The following is a 19,927-nucleotide window of genomic DNA, read 5'->3' as shown; positions in this document are numbered from 1 at the left end:
GGGTATTCCAGAGCCTAAGCTTACATTTGAATTTCTTCCTCCACATTCTTTTCTGTCGCATCACCAGCATTTACCCGTAACAGATTCAACAGCTGGAAATTCATATGATCACTTTACTAGTATTGTTACCTCATTATCAAATATTTAAATGCATTTATGGAGCCAATTGAAGCTCGGCATGATAACCTTTTCTGTGGTAATGTAGCCAGAGTCCGCAGCCACATGTTTTAGCTCACTTTATCTTTCACAAAGGAGGAATATCCATTTGCAAATCTGTCTTTGTCCCGCCCACTTGAGCACTCCAGCACCGAAACGCTAGGCAATCTCCTTTGAACAAGAGTACCAACATGGGGAACTAATCAAGTTAAGATGCACAACGTCTAAGGACCTGGCACTATACATGAACATTTTTAAAAAATACCATAAAAACAAATGGAAAGCACAATAGGCAATTGGCTAGAACCTGAATGAAATTACATATTTTAATTGGCAAGCAACGTGGGTGGCAAATTTTAAATCTACAAAATAGCTTCAATTACACAGATGGCCTCAAGAACACCAACTACCAGATTTAGTTCAAGGGTTAATAGAAAATCAGAATAAGGCCCAATGGCCGCCACTCCCCCCTCCTCTAAAGGCATCCTTGACCCAAAGCTGGTGCTAGAGATCAGTAACCCCTCGACTACAAGAGGTTTTCTGCCTTCTTGTGATGGCTTAAAGGGAAATGCCTTACCTAGGCTTCCTCTGAACAATCTAGGTGACATATCAGGGACCCTGGTTGTAAATTGCTATTCTATCAATCTGGACATTTGCCTGGTCTGCTACGCCTGTCTATTCCTTCCCCGGGTGATATTCCCCTCCCTCTCCATCCCTCCTTTGCTTGCCATCTAGACAACTAGACTTCCGCCCACCTCTCTAGCTATCACTTTGATGGTATTTCCCCCTCTTCCTACTCCTCCCAACTACACACACACCACTACTCAGCCTCCCACCTCCCCAGTATTCCTGCCCACTTTCTTCTCAGTCAGCCTTACACTCACTCCGTATTATCATACTAGGAATGTAACTCCCACCTTGCATGCACACTTACACCACAGTATCACTTTCTCTCACCAGCCAATAACTCACATTTTCTATAAACTGCCACCACTCCTCTACACAGAATTTCCTCATCTCTGTTCCACTTTCACCTCCCCTGAATAACCCAAGCTTACCATTTACGGTGCCCTCCTCTTATCCTCTCAACCCCACCCCTCCCATTTCCTCCATTGGTTCTCACCTGCTGGTTCCCAGGCTATTAAATCCTGCGTTTCCCCCTCCCAGGAAAGGTTGCCACCAGTAAAAAGAAAATATAAACGGGGTCTAAGCCTCACCCTTTCCTCACATGCAGTGGCTCCAGAGTTTACCAATGGTGGCATGCTATGGTAAATATGCCAGTTAGTGCGAGGGTTGCCAATGTACGTGGGATTGCAGTCTTTGATGGATAGCTGTTCCGTTGCTCTGTTCGAGGTGAACATGGTTCTGTTGTGGAGCGATTACAGCGCTTCATATCCGAGACACTTGTGGTGGCTAGCTGTGCAGTGTAGCAGTGTCTCCTGCTGATGTTGCCCATTAGGTATACATTGTGCAGCTCTGGAGGCTCCTGTGGGATGCTCCTTTGTCGGTCCACTGCTAAGGATGCTGGTAGTTGAGGTTCTTTAAAGAAACTACCCTGCATCTTGCAGCAGAAATATGGGGAGATCAGTGGGACTATTGCCAAGCTCAGAGGCACCTGTGCTGGCTCCTCCCAACTGCCACTTTATCCTTCTGAAACTGGTAGGTCTCCCAACTGCAAGCTGAGAGAGGTCCCTCATGCCTTTTAAACAGGGTCAGGTAACCCTGTTGTAAGCTACTCTTAGGCAGTTCAAGCCTTTAACAAACTTTAGTAATCTACCAAAATAAAACTGTCAGAATCATGAACATTTTATATTAATCTTCATTGCATAAATATACAAACAGATAAGGATTTTGTTGAAAGAGCAAGAGTTATCACTCATGATGATATTACTATACAAAGTCTTTGAATCAAGAAAGAATCCTCAGTGCGGCAGTTAAAGCAATTGGATGAATATTAAAAAACAGCTGTCAAAGCAATACAACCAACAGAAGAAATTACTTACCAACTGGTAATGTTCTTTTGATCGGATATTCCTTCAATGTATTCCACATCTTGGACATGTAATGTCCACAGTTGTGTACTTCGGAAACTTTTTCGGCAGAGGGCGTCCTGCATCGATGGTGTTGGTTCAATGTCCCTCGAAGGCCTCAGTCGAGGGCGACGGCACCGGATGTTATAAATAGAGCGCACAGCGCCGTAGCATCAGTTTCATTGGTAGAATGATAGGGGCCGCCAGTCAAAGGGGTCAGCGTAAAAGTACCCGTGGTGGTCGGGGAAATAGAGGTGCCAAAACCGCTCAGGCAGCCGCCTCTTTGCCTTCAGGCGCTGCCGCAGTTGCTCCAAAACAGTCATGAGTCATGTCCCATGGTTCATAAATTGGGGGCAGACTGTCTCGGCATCTCGAAGAGTGGCGAGCCATTACTTCGGATGCATGGGTTCTGGATACAATCGCCCACAGCTACTGCCTTCTCTTCCTAAAGCGGCCTCATGACAATCCACCGGGGAATCTCTTTGAAGCTTCTGGATCTGCTCCTTGTGCAGGAAATCTTGACCTTGCTAGAGAAAGGAGTTATAAAACAGGTGCCTGTAGCAGAGAGGAACAAGGGATGGTATTCCCCTTATTTTTTATCCCAAATAAAGACGACGGTATTGAGACCCATCCTGGACTTGCGTTGGTTGAACAACCTTCACAGGAAGGACAAGTTCAAGATTGTCATTCTTTCTCAAGTCCTCCTTCAACTTCAGGGTTGGTTGGTGTCTCTGGGCCTACAGGATGCTTACTTTCATGTGCCGATACATCCCAAACACAGAAAGACCCGAGGTTTGCGGCTGGCGACTCGCACTTTGTTTTGGGTCCTGCCATTTGGACTGACCTCCGCCCAGAGGGTCTTCACCAAGCTAATGGTGGTGGCAGCAGCGTATCTCAGGCAAGGGGGGAGTCACGGCTATCCCTACCTGGACTGGCGGATCCGGGTGTGTTCTCACGAGCAAGCAAGCATTGGATCACCTCATTCTCACCTGCCGCTCCCTCCACAGGCTGGGCTTCTCCCTCAATTTCATGAAGTCACAACTGACACCTTCCAGCAGTTTACAGCAGCTTCCACCAGCTCCAGTACATCGGGCTTGTGTTGGGCACGTCCTTGGGGAAGTGCTAGCCTCCCAAGGTGAGGGCTCATCACATTGTGCAGATGGTGGGCAAGTTTCAACATGCCCAGTGTCTCCCGGCTTTCGAATTCTTAAGGTTGCTCGGCTTCATGGCATCCTGCATTTTTCTGGTGCCAGAGGCCAGGCTGAGGATGAAAACCCTGCAATTGGCCCTCAAGATGGAGTGGTCGCAGTTCCCAGGCAAGATGTCGGATCCCGTTCAGATTCCAATCTCCGTCTCCCAAGATCTTCTGTGGTGGGCCAGCGAAGGGAACCTGATGAAGGGGGAGCCATTTTGGCAACCATGGCCGGAGGTGACTGTAGTGACAGATGTGTCCCTCACAGGATGGGGCGCTCATGCCGACGACTTGACCGCCAGCGGTCGTTGGTCTCCGTCGGAGTCCGAACTCCACATCAACGTGTTAGGCTAGCCCTGAAGGCTTTTCTGCCATCTGTGCGGGGAAGATTGTGCCGATCATGACGGACACCATAGTGGCCATGCACTACCTCAACAAAAAAAGGGGAGGAGGGGGTCTTTTTGAACACACGTTGATCAGTCTTACATACAGCTGCCAACAAGTATTTCTTCCGCCTGGTTTGTGATTTGTCAAGCTTAGTTTTTGTAAACCATCAGCCACAGGACTCCCATCTGAGCAAAGGCTTCCACTGTTTTCAGAATCTTATCCTTTTGTCCCGCGTCTGGGATGTAGCCCGGAGGAGATTCTTTGCGTCTGGCAAACGACTAGGATAGAGCCTTCAGGAGGCTTGCTACGTTTATGTGTCTGTGTTCCAGCGTGGGCACCCAAGGTCACCTTAATGTTGAGAGAATGCAGGATGGAAAAAGGCCTTTACCACATCGTTAGATTTTCAAACTTCATTGCAAATACCCAATATCCACAATTTAAAAGCAAAGGGACTATTGAAAGGCTATACTGCAGTAGGAGTTGTCACACAGTAAGTAGCTAAAAATACAAAAGTAAGGCTTCTTTTAATGCATTGGGCTATACCGCCTTTTTTATAAAAAAAAAAAGGCAAAACCTGGCTACAGCAAATCATAACAAAATTGGATAAATTCCATTGTACTAAAAATGGGTACAAATATGTCATATCACTGCAATAGTATTTACCCAAACAAGACACTGATGAAGAACATTTGAAACACTTACTAAACAGCAGGCTTAAATCATGCAATCAAAGACATTTGGATAACATTTAGAATAATGAGAAATGTCAAAGACAGTGAAAATTTGAAAATTTTCGGCAACCAGCTATTTCATCCCTGCCTCAGCACACCCATCTGCATTAAACTTTGACGCTCCAAACTCACCTGAATCGCTGCAGGGAGTTCGTCATTGGACTAAAAAAGGGTGAAAGGCTTGGACTGGGAGACAAGGGACCAAAGTGCATTCTGACCATCTTTGGGGTCATAGGTCTTGAAGGTGTGCTGATGTTGGGAGACATGGGTCTGAAGGGAGTTTGCGACATGTATCCTGGAGACTAAAACATAAATGATAAAGAACATTAACACTAGAAGGTTCCAGGAGGTGCATATTTGCAAGAGGTCTACAGTACAGATATGCTGGGGGTTGGTCAGAGCCTCTAAGAAAAAAAAGAAGATATAGATCCTAGCAAGAAATGGCAATTTAACTGATAGTTACATGATGGAGGCTCTGCCACGTCAGATGCATACATTTTGCACAGATTTTTCAGAACTTGTCTAGCGAATGCAAAAACGAAATAACTGCCAAAGCAGCTACCAGAAGGCCCCATCAAGCAGTCTTTAGGGAACTGAGCAAAATTATTCTTTGCCAAGGCAGTGCAAGGTCTATACACAATCTCTACGAGCTTGAAAGAAATTTCTTCAAGGGAAAAAATATTTTGCTTGTGCTTGATGAACCCGCTGTGTACTAAACCAACAATCCCCCCAAATCAAGCAATCTCCATGAAGGCAAGACATTAAAAAGGAAAACTGGGCCCTGTTGGTGTTACACAAACTTCGTCATCTGGGTCAAATGATGCTAAAATACCATTGTCAATGAAGGGAGGCAGTGCACAAAAGCTTTCTCGCTAGACTCATTCTCCTGTTAAACTTCACACATGAAACAAACATTTTGCGGTCTTACTGTATTATAACAAACCTCTGAACTGCTGAACAGCTTCAAAATCTAGTGGAATTTAGCAACCTATTGATTACCTCGCTTGCCCTCAGTAGACCTCAGCAAAATCTGCCTCCCTCATAATTGATTACAGACCATTACTATGTCCTTGGCTTTGCCACCAGCATCCAGGTGAGTAAACACAGACCATGGCCCACCTCCTCGGCCTCAAGGAGGCTCCCACTGAAGAGTAGGTCCATTATGCTAGTTTTTCAACTCAACCATTCCCTCTGCATTGTGCACACACCATTTACGACCCCCAGCTCACACTCCCCACATACTTAAAAAGTAACAGAATACCTTGTCCAACTCGGCGATTCCATTACCAACCCTGCTCTGCATGGGCGAGTCTTAAAAACGAAATGACAATACCTGTAGGAACAACTCCGTAATCTCTAAGGAACAAGTTACTTACCTGTAACTGTTGTTCTCCAGCATGGGTCTGGCATGGATTCACATGCCCATGAATATTCCCCGTCGTCAGGCTGGGAATCCTCGGTAAAGAAAAATCAGTATCAGTTTTGTTTCTGATCTGTCTTTCGTAGTAGTAACCGATCACTGATCTCTGCGTCATACTGACTACAGCCAATGACTGCCATCTCCCTAAGCCCCGCCTCTGGCAGCCATATTCAGATTTGGTAGCACGTGAAGTGGCAGTATGACCAAGTGAAGAGCCGCAGAGGGGTAGGCGGGAGGGTTCGCATGTGAATCCATGCCAGACCCATGCTGGAGAACAACAGTTACAGGTAAGTAACTTGTTCCTTCTCCAGCATGGGGTCTGGCATGGATTCACATGCTCATGTATATATAAGAATACATAGCAGTACACACATGCACAATCACGGGAGGTGGCAAAAGGCTCAACATTAAGCAATACAACAACTCAACATTAAGCATCTCTTACCTCCTCACCAGGTTCACCTTAAGCGAACAGGTTGCGCAGCACTGCTTGGCCGACCCTGGACTCCTCCCTGGAATCCCGATCGACGCAGTAGAATCTCGTGAAGGTGTGCGTCGACCTCCACGTAGCGGCCCTGCAGATGTCCAGCAGGGGCACACCAGATAGGAACGCAGTAGTAGCAGCGATCGCTCTGGTCGAATGGGCTCTCGGACGGCCTGGCAGCGGTCGGTTAGCCAACCGGTGGCAGTGCATGATGCAGCCGGAGAGCCATCTGGAAATAGAAGACTTCGAAAGAGTCTTCCCTTGATTCACAGGTCCAAAGTTCACGAATAGCTGTGATGTCCTCCGAAAACTCTTTGTGCGGTCCACGTAGAACTTCAGCGCTCTAGCCACATCCAGCGATTGCAAAGTCCTCTCGGCCGGCGACGAAGGAGACAGGAAGAAAACAGGTAACACCAGGGGCTCGTTAAGATGGAAGTCCGACGGCACCTTGGGCATAAAGGAGGGGTGCGTCCTAAGCACTACCCTCGAGGCATGGAAAGTCAAGTACGGTGCTTTGCAGGATAGGGCCTGGATCTCTCCCACTCGTCGTGCGGAAGTAATGGCCACCAGGAATGCAGTCTTCCACGACACAACTTCATCGGTGCGGAGTGCATTGGCTCGAATGGGGGCCCCATGAGCCTGGTCAGCACCACGTTAAGTTCCCACGCCGGGGCCGGGGCCTTCACCGGCGGGAACGACCGGAACAGTCCTTTCATAAACTCTTTTACCAGTCGATGGGACCACAGGGACGTCCGTCCTGTGGTTCTGGCATATCTGGAGATCGCCGCCAGATGAATCTTAATGGAGGCATGGGCTAGCCCAGCCTTTGCCCGCGATAGCAGGTACGGCAGCACTTGAGGGGCCGTAATCCGCATGGGGTTGATCTTCTGTGCTCGGCACCAGATAGATAACCTCTTCCACTTGTGACCATAGCATTTGAGAGTCGAGAACGCCCTGGCCTTTGCAAGAAGCCCTCTGCATTCGGCCAGTATATCGTACCCTCAAAACTCTAGTGCTGCAGGAGCCAAGCCTGCAGGTTCAGCGACGCCGGGTCGTGGTGGAAGATGGCGCCTCCTTCTCTGGAGAGAAGATCCGCGTCCGCCAACAGCTTGATGGGAGAGGACGTTGACAAGTCCAGAAGGTCCGGGAACCAGATCTGCCTCGGCCACGCCGGTGCGACGAGGATCATCCTGCACCGGGACCTCTTGAGCTGGTTGATGAGTCGAAGCAGCAACGGCAAAGGAGGGAACGCATACAGGTATAGGCCGTCCCAGGGGAACGAGAACGCATCGCCCATGCTTCTTGGCTGGGGAAACCTGCTGGCGAACCTCTGGCACTTCGAGTTTGTCGCTGTTGCGAACAGGTTGATTTGGGGTTTGCCCCATCGTCGGAAGAGTTGATCCACCTGTTCCTGGCGCAGCTCCCACTCGTGACATGCACGCAGCTCCCTGCTGAGCGAGTCGGCGATGGTGTTTCTTTCTCCTGCCAGGTGGAAGGGAACCAGGAACATCCCCTGGGCGACCGCCCAGTGCCACAGATCCTGTGCCTCCTTGGATAGGGCTGGGGATCTGGTGCCTCCCTGCTTCCGTATGTAAAACATTGTCGTGGTGTTGTCCGTGAAGATCCGCACCACCTTGCCCTTGAGCGATGGGAGGAACGATTTGAGAGCCCAGAACACGGCTCGTAGTTCCAGGATGTTGATGTGCAGGAGATTCTCCTCCGGGAGCCAGAGGCCTCTTGCGTGGAGATCTCCGGTGTGGGCGCCCCAACCTTCCAGGGAGGCATCCGTCGTCACCGTCTCCTGGTAGGCCGACGTCTGAAAGTCCTTGCCCGCCGTGAGGTGCGCTCAAACGCCCCACCACTGAATCGCCCACCAGAACACCTCGTTGAGGGGGACCCTGTCTTCGAAGGTGCCCCTCGACTGCATCCAACGGGCGTCGAGAAATTCTTTAAGAGGGCACATCCGTAGTCTGCAGAGGCGCACCAGGTAGATGCAAGAGGACATCATCCCCAGGAGGGACTTAATGGACCTCACCCTGGCCACGTCCGTGGCTAGCAGGCGCTGCACTTTGCCCAGAATGGTCTTCGTCCGTTCTTCCGATGGTGCCGCCAGGTGCATCACTGTATCGAGCTTCGCTCCCAGAAACAGGGCCACCTGCGACGAAACCAGGTGGGACTTTGGGTAGTTTATGGCGAATCCCAGGTCTGTCAGTAGCTGGACGGTCCTCGCAGTGTGTTCGACGGCGAGTTCCCCCGTCCTTGAGCGGATGAGCCAGTCGTCCAGGTAGGGGTAGACGTGAATCCCCTGCAGGCGCAGCCGCGCCGCCACAGGTGCTAGGCACTTGGTAAAGACCCTGGGGGCCGACTTCAATCCGAACGGCAGTGGTCTGAATTGGTAGTGGCGTCCCTGGACGACAAACCTGAGGAACTCGGTGACTTCTGAGGATGGGAACTTGGAAGTATGCATCTTCCAGGTCCAGCGACGATAGGAAGTCGCCTTCCTCCAGCTGTCCCAGAACGTGCTGGAGGGTGACCATCCTGAACTTTTGTGACCTGATGTATTTGTTCAAACGAAGAAGGTCCAGGATGGGGCACCAGCCACCCGTCTTCTTCCTGACGAGGAAGTACCTTGAGTACACCCCGGAGCCTCTTCGGGACGGGCTCGATGGCGCCTTTCCTGAGCATCACCCGTACTTCCAACAGCAGTTGCGGGACGTGATTTTCCTTCCTGGCCACGGGTGGAATGTGAGGGCACTTCTTCAGGAATTTGATAGAGTGTCCTCTTGCCAGGGTATCCAGCACCCAACGATCGGTGGAGATGGACTTCCACACGCCGACTAACTTCGTCAGCCGGCCTCCCACCGGGGTGCTTCGGTGGGGGCCCGAGACCACGGCCGGTTCAGTCCTGCTTGGAGGTGGTGGCCTTGCCGCCTTGGCCACCTTGCCGACGGCGGCGAGGCGCTCCCTGCTTGCCGCGACCTCTGTAGGCCTCCTGAGACGAGGAGCGTGCCACCTGGCGGCAGGACGAGCCACCGCTGGATCCCTTGGAGGCCCCCTGTCTGCCTCCGGAGCTCCGAAAGGGCCGTCGTTGCTGAAGGGCTCCTAGGGCGCAGGCCGTCTCCGTGTCCGTCTTTATGGCTTGGAGGGCTTCGTCCACTGCCTTCCCGAACAAGTTGCTGCCGTCGAACAGCATGTCCAACACCCTGGTCTGGACGTCCTGACGGAAGTCGGTCGCCCGGAGCTAACCCCGTCGTCGTAGCAAACTCCGTTGCCCAGCTGGCAGAACCCGGTATCGGCAATATCGGTTGCCACCGTTATGGCGTGGTCCGACGCCACCTCGCCTTCTTGGAGTATTTCCAGGGCCTCGGACCTCTTGTCGTCCGGTAGGAAGTCCAATATGGGGGCCAGCTTAAACCAGAGCTCCCTGTCATAACGTCCACGATCGCCAGGGCGTTGGCCGCTTTGATCGTCGTCGCCGCCGACGACGAAACGACCCGTCGCCCCATGGCGTCCAACTTCCTACCCTCGCTGTCCGGAGGGGAATTCGACGTTGAGGCTCCTGACCTCGCCTCTTTCTTCTTCGCCGCCGCCGAGACGACCGAGTCTGGCGGTGGCTGGGCCCTGAGGCACAGGGGAGTGGTCTCAGGGACCCGGTATTTCTTCTCGTACCGGTCCCGTTTGGCTGGTGCCGTGGAGGGGTCCTTGAGTACCGACAGGCCCTCCTCCCGGATGTCATCGATTAGAGGCACCACGACAGTCTTCCTCTTGGCCTCCCGGCGCTGATAGAGGAAACCTTCCTTTTTCTGCTCCTCCGGGCAGAGCTGGAACAATTCGGACGCCCTGGCGATCATGGCGTGGAATGAGCCAATCTCGTCGGGCAGAGAGGCCCGAGCGACGGGAGACCTGTTCCATCGTCGTCGCCCTCAGAACCCGTCGTCGAGCCCACCGCACCGTCATCTTCCGACTCGTGGGAGAATGAGGAGGGAATTGTAGGCCTTACGGGGGCGAGTGGAGGAGAAGGTTGGGTCCTCCGTCGTTTCTTCTGAGGACTTCCCGACGGGCCAGGTTGCGGGTCCGCCGGCCTGGGCCGTGGTAATCTCGTCCTTATCTCAGAGCATAAGGACTGGATTGCAGACAAAATGGCCGCCGAGCTATCCTGAGGCCGAGGTTCCGGCTGCGCCAGAAGGGAAGGCTGCTCTTCCTCGCCATCGTCGGCTTTCTCGGTTATCTCCCGAGGATCTTCCTTACGGGATCGAACCCTCTCGAATTGGACTTCGAGATTCCTCACGGCCTCGGTCAGTTCCTCCTCCGAGACTGACTCCGAGCTCGAGGAGGCTACCGTGCCCCCCCTCGCTTCTTCCATCATGGTGGCCATGACGATGGGCTGAAAAGAGGATTCCCTCCTTGGCGGCAGGGAAACTCTAGTCCCGGAGGCAGTCTCCGCTGGCGGGGTCTCTGCCGGCTTGGCCAGAGTCACTGCGATCGCCTCGATAGAGGCCTTTGCCTGCTGGGTAGGGGCCTTCACCACCTTAGGTGCGTCCCGGGCCTTCTCCTTAGGAGCAGGGGTGACGCCTCGCTCCCCCTCTCCCGAGATCGGACGGGGCTTCTCCCGAAGCTTACCCGGGGTCTCGGACTTCCTCTTCCCCGGAGCGCTGGCTCGTGGTTGACGGTGCCGGGGAAGATGCGCCCTGCCTGGCGACCGAAGAGCCCGACCTTTCGGCGCTCCCGGAGGCAGCAGACTCGCGGTGCTTGGCCTGGTGTTGGGCCCCCGTCGCTGGGGCGCCCGCACAGGACTTAGAAGCCCGCTCGGACCCTTTCTTCTTCTCACCCACTGAGCCTTTCTCCAACCAGCTGGCGAGACGGGATCGACGGTCCCTCATGGTCCGCTCCGACAAGTTCTTGCAGAACTGGCAGTCCTTCTCTACATGAGTCTTGTCCCCATGAAGACAGTAGAGGCATCGCGAATGCTCGTCCTCAAACACATTCTGCAGCCCGCATCCAGGGCAGCTGCGAAACAACTTGGGTCCGGGTGACGAACTCGCGTCCTGGGCCATCTCGAAGTAGGCTGCAAATCTTCTGGAATCCTCCAAAAGGTTGATTCGACGAAATCTTCACCCTTGAGGGGCGTAGGAAAATCCCGCAACGGGTACCCGTTAACAGAGTAGAAACGGTGCAGCTTGAGGCCCGATTAACCGAAAAAATGTGAAAATTCACCTGAAAAAGCGCAAAAACGCAGCAAAAGTTCGACAGCTAAGCACGAGGACTCCCAACACTTGAACGTGCGGTAAAAATCTGAAGATGGCTGCCAGAGGCGGGGCTTAGGGAGATGGCAGTCATTGGCTGTGGTCAGTATGACGCAGAGATCAGTGATTGGTTACTACTACGAAAGACAGATCAGAAACGAAACTGATACTGATTTTTCTTTACCGAGGATTCCCAGCCTGACGACGGGGAATATTCATGAGCATGTGAATCCATGCCAGACCCCATGCTGGAGAAGTAGTCTATTTGTTGTATGCAAGTCTCCCCACAAGTGATCCCTTGGTAAGCATAAAATAAATCCCTATATGTCACTTTTAAGGGCACAGATTAAGACTGACATCATGGGTGATAGAATTTAGAAAATCAAAGTAACATCACAACATAGGCCCAGCAAACATTATTGGCTATTGTCCCAAGATACAGTGAGTGTTTTAGGAAAATGTACAGGGGCCAATATTTTTGCTGGCGAGGGGCAGATTAGCACTCTTTAGACACTAATGAAAAATTGGTGTTACACAAGAAGGAAGTTTCTGTTTTTAAATACAATGACCATCTGCAGTATGGGAGAGTGGCTTGCTCAACAGTGAATGTATTATGACACTTCAATAACGTTTTTACAATGCAAGCAATTCAGGGAGTACTGGCCTATTATCTTTTAAACCTGGTACTTCCTAAAGTACTACAAATGAATTATCCATCCATGGCTGCCAGCAGTACCACAAATGTTATTGCATGGAGTTGATGCTTAAAATTCATGGAATGCCATAGCCAAGGAAGGTCTTCAGATTTCGGGGAAGTAACATGTTGAGATACATGAAGAACTAAATGATACCACGTGAAACATTAATAACCTGTAGCACTGTTATCATGTGCAAATATGCACAATGAACATGGGCCCAGTAAAATGTCAATGAATTCAGAACATTACCTGGTTTGGCGTGAACATGGGGGATGCTCTCCGAGGTGGTGTAAATAGATGAGATGGACGCATGGAGCGGGTCATCATGGGAGATTGCTATCATGAAAGCAAAAGATCAAAATCCACATCAGTAGTGCAAGGACAACAAGCGGAGCATGGAATAACTGGCAACATGAATCATAACTTCTAGACGGTCAGAAACAAAAAAGCTCCAGTAATGTTACCAAGAAGCAGTGCAAAATACACATTTCGCAGAGATATAGGCGCTAGCAGATAGTCTAACAGCCAAATGCGGTAGTTTCCTATGAAGATTCATACGTTTATATAATGCTACTTAAATATTAATTCATTCATACCCCAAGAATAGGACTATAAAAAAAAAAATAACAAATAAGCTTGTATTTGCTATGGTGGCAGAATAGTGTTTATTATAGTCCGTCTTGACAGCTAACTCAACCATGGGCATAAATTGAGGCCAGAACCTGATGTATATATAACATTTATTAAAAATGTAAATGACATGAAACTTTATAGACCAAACTGAATTGTCTCTCGCTGGGTTCAGGAGAGTTTCTTTTGAATCTCCTGGCACCTACTGATCATGCATAGATGCAGTTCCGCAGTGTTCTGCAGCCACCCAGGCCTGATGGGTGAGATCCACCAATGTGCTACACAATCGTGTGGTTGGCTTGAGGTTTCAGATCTTGCCCTTTGGCTATACAGGTATGTGGGTGTCTTCAGAATGCTCGGAGTTTGTGTGTAACTTTACTCTAAAAACTCTTGGTCCTGAATGAGAGAGAATGCAATACTTGAGCAGTCAGTGTCCTCAAAGGGGACTTGCTATAACGACTGAAGAGCTGGACAATCTCATTCCCTGGTGGCCTCACACACACCAAAATATTCCAACACAAATTACATGCACATAAACATGCTTCATACCAGACTTTAGCAACATAAATCAGGTAAGGAAAAAGATAATTGTTAGGTGCATTTAAAATTTAATGTGACTGCTAAAAAAAAAAGTTGCTAAAAAGCATGAGAAGACCTAATTTCCAGAGAGAATCAGCATGAAAAAGGACTTTAGTAGCTCATTGCAATGAGCGAGGAGCTAATGTTTAAGAAACCATAACTGGAAAATCGGTTTTGTTGACCTTCCCATTTACTGAAGGTGGTTTTGCACTGAAAATATAAGTATGCAATTATTGCAGTTTTCTCCAAAGTGACTAAATAGGTATGGTTAAGTTGGACTTTGAGAGGCTTCTAAGAGTGGTGCAATTCGATGAAGCTTCATAAAATATTCCAAAAAGATGGACCAATAAGGTTTGAGACACTTCATCCAGGTGGGTTTGTGTCAGCAAACCTTTAGTGGCAGCCCCAAAACATTATTTTTCCCATTTATTTCCCATAGACAAATGTGATCATATGGTCCTAAAACAGTGCTTTCCCAAATGTAATGTAAATAAGGCCTGCATTCTTTTTCAAGTCTGCTCAAAATTGACGAAAGGCCAACATCTGAACTTGCTCAAAGCAATCCATGGACAGTTCCATTTCTGGCCATTTCACTAGCTACCTTGGTCCATGTCTGGCACCAAACTCCAAAAAGGACCTGGGCCGACAGACCACGCAAGAGGGATCCAGATTACCTGCTGAAAGGCAGTCAATCTAGTTGGTTTGCAGGGTGGCACCATTTTTAGGTGGCCTTCATTGTGGTCTGAAGACTATCCAGATCCAGTCAGATTACAATGCAAAAAGAAATAAAAGGACATATTGTAAGCTTTCTTCAGGTTGCTCACACCGTTTAGGGTTTGAGGGGGGAGCACCAAAATTGGTAAAATTGTTCCACAAAAGGGGCCCATAAAAGCTGTTCTGGCTGTGGGGTCAGTAGGCCTCTGTCTGGCAGCATATTGCTGGCCCCTTGGGATGACCCAGACCCTAGGGAGGACAACTGGGGGGTCGCGACCATCGGAGCTGCAATAAACACCCAAAACACAAAAGCACATCAGTTTCATTCAAAGGCCACCACATAGGTATTCAGCCTATATTTGGTGCCAGACGCTGGGGCAGTTCCTTGTTGAAGGATTGGGTTTGAAAACGTCTTCGTGGCCCACAGACTACCAGTACTGTCAAAGTGGCCATTTGCCATGGTAATTCCACTAAGGGTGTCTTGGGGCAAACTGGACATGGCATCCAACCATACCCAATATGCATATCAGTTTCCTTGGGTATGATATGGTATTTATAACATGCCTATACACAAGTGTTTCAAAAGGCCCCGTCTCAAGCATCATGGTTACTGAGCATGGCTGCTCAGTGGCCCCCATTGAGTCGCGCCATGGTACCCGAGTAATAGACGAAGGCTGTCCCCTGGTCAAAGTTGCCACCAGGAGTTACTTTAAATACAGCATGGATGGGAGAAGTTCACGGAGCAGAAGTCCTAACATTTCTTGTTTTTTTTTCCGTTCCTGCAGATTGTGGTCTACCTGTAGAAACGTTGTCTCCAGTACATCAAAAGAAGCGGGTCAAGGAACTCTGGCCAGATCATCTTTCAGTTCTTCCTGGAGTCCCTGTCAGTACAGAGAGTAAAACCTGTCTTTTCTGGCCAATGAGATTCCTTTGCTGTTTGAAATTAGTAGTGCAGATCAAAACATCTTGCTAGCCTAAAAGTCCAACAAGGCCTCTTTTGAAGAATAGACCTGCTTGGGTTGAGCAAACATGCCCTTAAGCATCGTCAAAAACACTTAGTAATCATCCAACATGGGGTCTTCTGGGACCACTTTAAAAGTGGCCAATGCTCAATGCACGGCTAGTCATGCAGGTAATTACAAACCAGATCTTTGTATGAATGGTCTGCAATAACCCAACTACAAGTGAATTGGCCAGTGCATGCACACAAGAATTCAAGAAATCTTTTGAGAGTACCACTTAACCTCTATGACCAGCCCACTCATGGGAGGCAAGGCTACTACAAAGTCAGGGACTGCCACAGCCTCGCGTTCTTAGCTTTAAGGATCTGGACTTCCACTGCAAGGGTTTGGTCTGCAGCAACTATCTCATGTAATTGCTCCATTTTATTCTGCTTTATGTGACGTCACAAACTTTCAACAACTGTTCAACAGTTTTGCGTGCCATGAGAATGGAGCGAGAAAATAAAAGTACCCACCCCCTTGAGCAACCATCCTGCTGCTCAGTGCCTATGAGCAGGGAAGTTATGACGCAAAGAGAGTGGAGGTGAAAATCCCCAAAGAGGGAAAATACATCTATGAAGGTAAAACATAGCACTCCAGAAGAAACAGTTGATTCAGAAGAAGAATGTTCTTGAAGGTAGAGCAAAGCAAAGACATGGTTCGGTGGATGCAGGAAGGAGCATATATGGAGAGGACCAAGGAGAGTAAGAAGCACCACAACGGAGATCAATACAGAAGAGTGGGAGCAAGGGCTGGAAGGAGTGTTCAGGAGCAAGGACCGGGAGCACTAAAGAAATTGAGAGAAAGCAAGGAGCAGTGCAGCGGGTACAATCCTCCTGTTGGCATATCTTGATCCTAGTCAGTCACACAGATAAGCTATAGGTTTGTCACAATACCTTTGCTGACCAAAAATGTAACAGCCATCTTCTTCGAAGGAGCAACCCATGAGGGCTGGCACCTTGAAATGGGAACATTACTTCCAGCACCACCATTGCTAAAGTGATCAAGGACAACTGAGCCATGACAAACGAGACAGCAAATTCAACATCTGGGCCAAGCATAAAAAATATAATTTTCACATGAGGTTTTCGTTCGACAAAACTAAATTCATCAGTCCAAAGCGTTCAGCATAGTCTGAATGACTTTGAAATGGTTTATGATTCAGAATACATGCTGACAAATCAAAATCTTAACAACCATCGGGGCTCCTCGAATGTGACTCCCATTCTGGTGATGTGTAACATCTGTAGAACGTATCTGGGAGTCGCTTGTATTGAAATGCCCTAGTTCTGCGCAGCTAATTGCCCGGTGTTACTATGTCAATTAACAGAAGATTTGCACTCCTGGAGAAATCTGGCTAGATGGCTAGTATCTGATCAGATAGGATATGTGTGTTTCCTAGGATACTTCAACCTTTTTTTTCTACCAAGAGATGGAAGCGAATTGGGATATCCCAATATTCTAAAATACTATCAGGCCACGCAGTTTCAGAAAGTGGCTGAAGCTGTGGAAAATACAGAGACCGGGTGGTTGGGACTTAACCACCACTGTTAACGATTCTAGATGGTTTCTCCAGGAAGGGATTGCTCAAGTCTACTCCAGGCCCGCCTCCCCTGGTACATTGTAATCCACACTTCATGCAGGCTTATTAGGGAAGTTCTATCGTGGAATGGCTCAGAGGTATATGTGAATTTATTGTACACTTTATTAAAAATGTATATGGTTTGCAAAAAAACTTGAATCATCATTAAAGAAACTATAATGATCACAATAGAAAGGAATGTAAAAATACGTCAAACTAACAATGATTTGTACAGCATCAATTTGAATAGGTCGAAGTCCAAACGCCCTGGATGTTAAAGAAACAATTAATGATCAGTCTAAGGATTCTCTTCACAGCGGTGAGGAAGTAGCTTTTCCACTTCCATAAATGAAAAGCTGCAGCAGTGAATTGGCAGAGAACATAGGGGCCCAAAACCGATCATTTTGTATCTAGTCTACCTTCCACACAAACCTCTGGTATCCAGGAGAGTAAAAATAGACAGTTGATAGAGGAAGTTAATAAAATGACGTTGTGTCTCTATTTCCACCCTACATATTTGACACAATCTAGTTTCAAATGGCATATTTTGCCAGGCACCAATGTTAGAGAAGGTCGTTAAAGTATTTAATCAAAGGCGTATAATAAAGCATCTGAACTCTGCATTATTGGTTTTAGTTCAGTTCAAAAAGACTTATTCAACAGAGTCATTCAGCCACAGTTACATAAACAAACACAAATGAGACATTTTTACATAACACAAATTTACAGCATCGTTTGAATTCAATCAATACTGGAAATTCCAAGTTTAAAAAAAAAAAAAAAAAACTCGATTTGAACCAGGTTAAAAGTGCTACCAGCGTCTTGTAAAATCATAAAAGGCCACCTTATGGATAAACGTTGTACCATTATGAGCCATTAGGCACTCACCCCATTACACACTTAACACTTTCGCCCTCGTTCGCCAAGCTGGAGTCAAATGGGTGTCAACACAGTAGACCACACTTTTTTCACAAAACATTTCATTACATTTTTAGCGTGGGTACACAACATCATCAACAGTGCAGTATTCGATAGTATAGCAGCACGGTTTAAGCCACAGGCCAGGGTCAATCCAGCAGGAATGGAAATGCACCAAGCTGTCCATATCTGAGCCATTCACCCCTCAGGATGGGCAGTGTGCACCAAACCCTCCCCCTCTGATTCTCGATTTATTAGTTTGCCCCACCCTGGAGCCACCTCGTTAGAGAAGGTCTTCTAGTGAGAGCTGGAAACTTATCTGCATAGTACATAAATGGAACCCATACATTAAAGACATTGTTCAGGAGCCCCGAGCAAATACCTGTGACCTTTTCTGCAACAGCGATCTCCCAGCATTTGACCACCATAGTGTGACCGAGGGGCCGTCTGCATTTTTCCAAAGCCGTGCCATTACAATTTGCGCTGCCAGGAGGAGGTGCGTGCATAGGCGAGGGATAAATCCTGGAGAGCGGAAGGCCCCTTCCCCCAGTTTCGCCCAAGAGAATTATTTAAGGGACCCAAGGGATGGACAGCCCAGTGATTGCCTTGATGTGACCTGTCACGTCTCTCCAGTATCCCTCTGCTTTTGGGCAGGACCAGACAATATGATAGAGTGCCCCGTGCAGGACACCCATGCCAGCAATTTGCAGGGATTTCAGGGTTAGCGTTATTTAACTGGTCTGGATTGATGTAATATCTGTAACAGTTTATAATCCCCTTCCCTGTTCGAGATGCACTGCATGCTTTTATGTAGTCTAGTCCAGATTTCCCCCCAATCCTCTATATCTATTTTCTGTCCCAGGTCTCTCTCCCAGTCAAGCATGAATCTTTCTTTTTTTGGTGAGATCTGTTCTGTCCAGGAGGCGATAGAGCGCCGAGATGCTTTCCCTTGGGGTTGGGGATTAGAAGGATAGCTCCAACGCCATTAAGCCTCTAGTCCCTTTCTCCCTGACCATCTTGTGCAACAACCAGTGCCGGAGCTGGGCATAGTGGAACCTTTCCTGTTCTCCCACCCCAAACTTTTCTTTCCATCTCTCAAACGTTATGGGAGAACCGTCCTCCAGAAAATCTTCAATTTTCAGCAGCCCCCCTCTCTCCATGGCTCAAATCCATGTGGTTGGTTTCCTGGCAAAGATTCGAGGTTATTCCAAATGGGCGCAAGTGGGCCCAATGTACCCCGGATGCCCCATTTCCGTGGTGCAACTTTGCAGCTGCAGGCAGTTGTGCTAGTTGCCATTAGTGGCCCCCCGTTTGCCTGAGCTTTTATGCAATGCAGTAGACCACTTTTATCGAGTCAAATTTTCATAAGAAGAGGACGGTCTACAATGCATATGCCATTTTCAAATCAATAGGGTAATCGGAAGCCTCCTTCTGGGGCTTTGGTAACCAATACAAAAAAAATACCAAATGAGACTACGTCTCCTCTGCTGCCGAACACATTGGGCATAGGCTGCTGCCGTTTGGGGCCCACTTAGTAATGCTAGCCAGATTTAGAGATTCTAAACCTTACATACAGGTTGCCAGAGTATTGAGGCTTTATCATATCTAAATAGCTCCCGAAACCCAGTCTTGTCTGCCAAGTACGTGGGACCCCGAGAGTAGCTGGCACTCAATTGCTAATTCAGCCCCTGACACTGATCTAGCAAAGTTCTTCGCTTCCAAGCAGTGTGTTCTATTAATGGCCTGGGGTTTTAGCCATAGATCAGAGAGGCCCAATTGTCCCAAAGTTTTTTTTAAACATGGTTGAACCATGGCAGTGGTTTACCTCCTTCTGCCTCCAGGATGTGAAGGACATTGTCTTGGTAGCTTTTTAGCTCATTGAATGACCAAAGCCTCAACCACAAAAGTGCTGGCTTAAATTGGCCTCTTTGGATCAGTCTCAATCCCAATTCCATGTAAAGGGTAGGAGTTGGTGAGGATTTTGGGGGTCGCAGATGTTTCTTTAATATGGGTCTCTCCACCATCCCTGGTTAGTTACAGTCACCACTACCCCAGACCTCAGCCCCATACATGGCTACAGATTTAGCCTGAGTGACAAACATTTTAGTGGCTGGTGATATCGGCCTTTGGCCATGTTGATAAAAAAATAACTATCCCCTCCT

The 19,927-nt window shown here is 48.6% G+C and overlaps 1 protein-coding gene across 1 annotated transcript in view; it reads right to left on the bottom strand.

The window, feature by feature from the left end:
* PATL2 (PAT1 homolog 2) overlaps positions 1-19,927 on the bottom strand; it is a 1,529,270-nt gene that overhangs the window by 957,349 nt on the left and 551,994 nt on the right. Inside the window, exons 8-9 of the mRNA XM_069636258.1 lie at positions 12,591-12,677; positions 4,629-4,798 (exon numbers count right to left, since the gene is read on the bottom strand). Of these exons, the coding sequence (XP_069492359.1) occupies positions 4,629-4,798; positions 12,591-12,677 (257 nt within the window). The remainder of the gene's footprint in view (positions 1-4,628; positions 4,799-12,590; positions 12,678-19,927) is intronic.

This window comes from Ambystoma mexicanum, chromosome 7p (assembly GCF_040938575.1).
Source record: "Ambystoma mexicanum isolate Mex_15411 chromosome 7p, UKY_AmexF1_1, whole genome shotgun sequence".
In the NCBI taxonomy this organism is placed as follows: domain Eukaryota; kingdom Metazoa; phylum Chordata; class Amphibia; order Caudata; family Ambystomatidae; genus Ambystoma; species Ambystoma mexicanum.
Note: the sequence above shows the minus strand (reverse complement) of the source record. Positions and strands in the feature narration are given on the sequence as shown.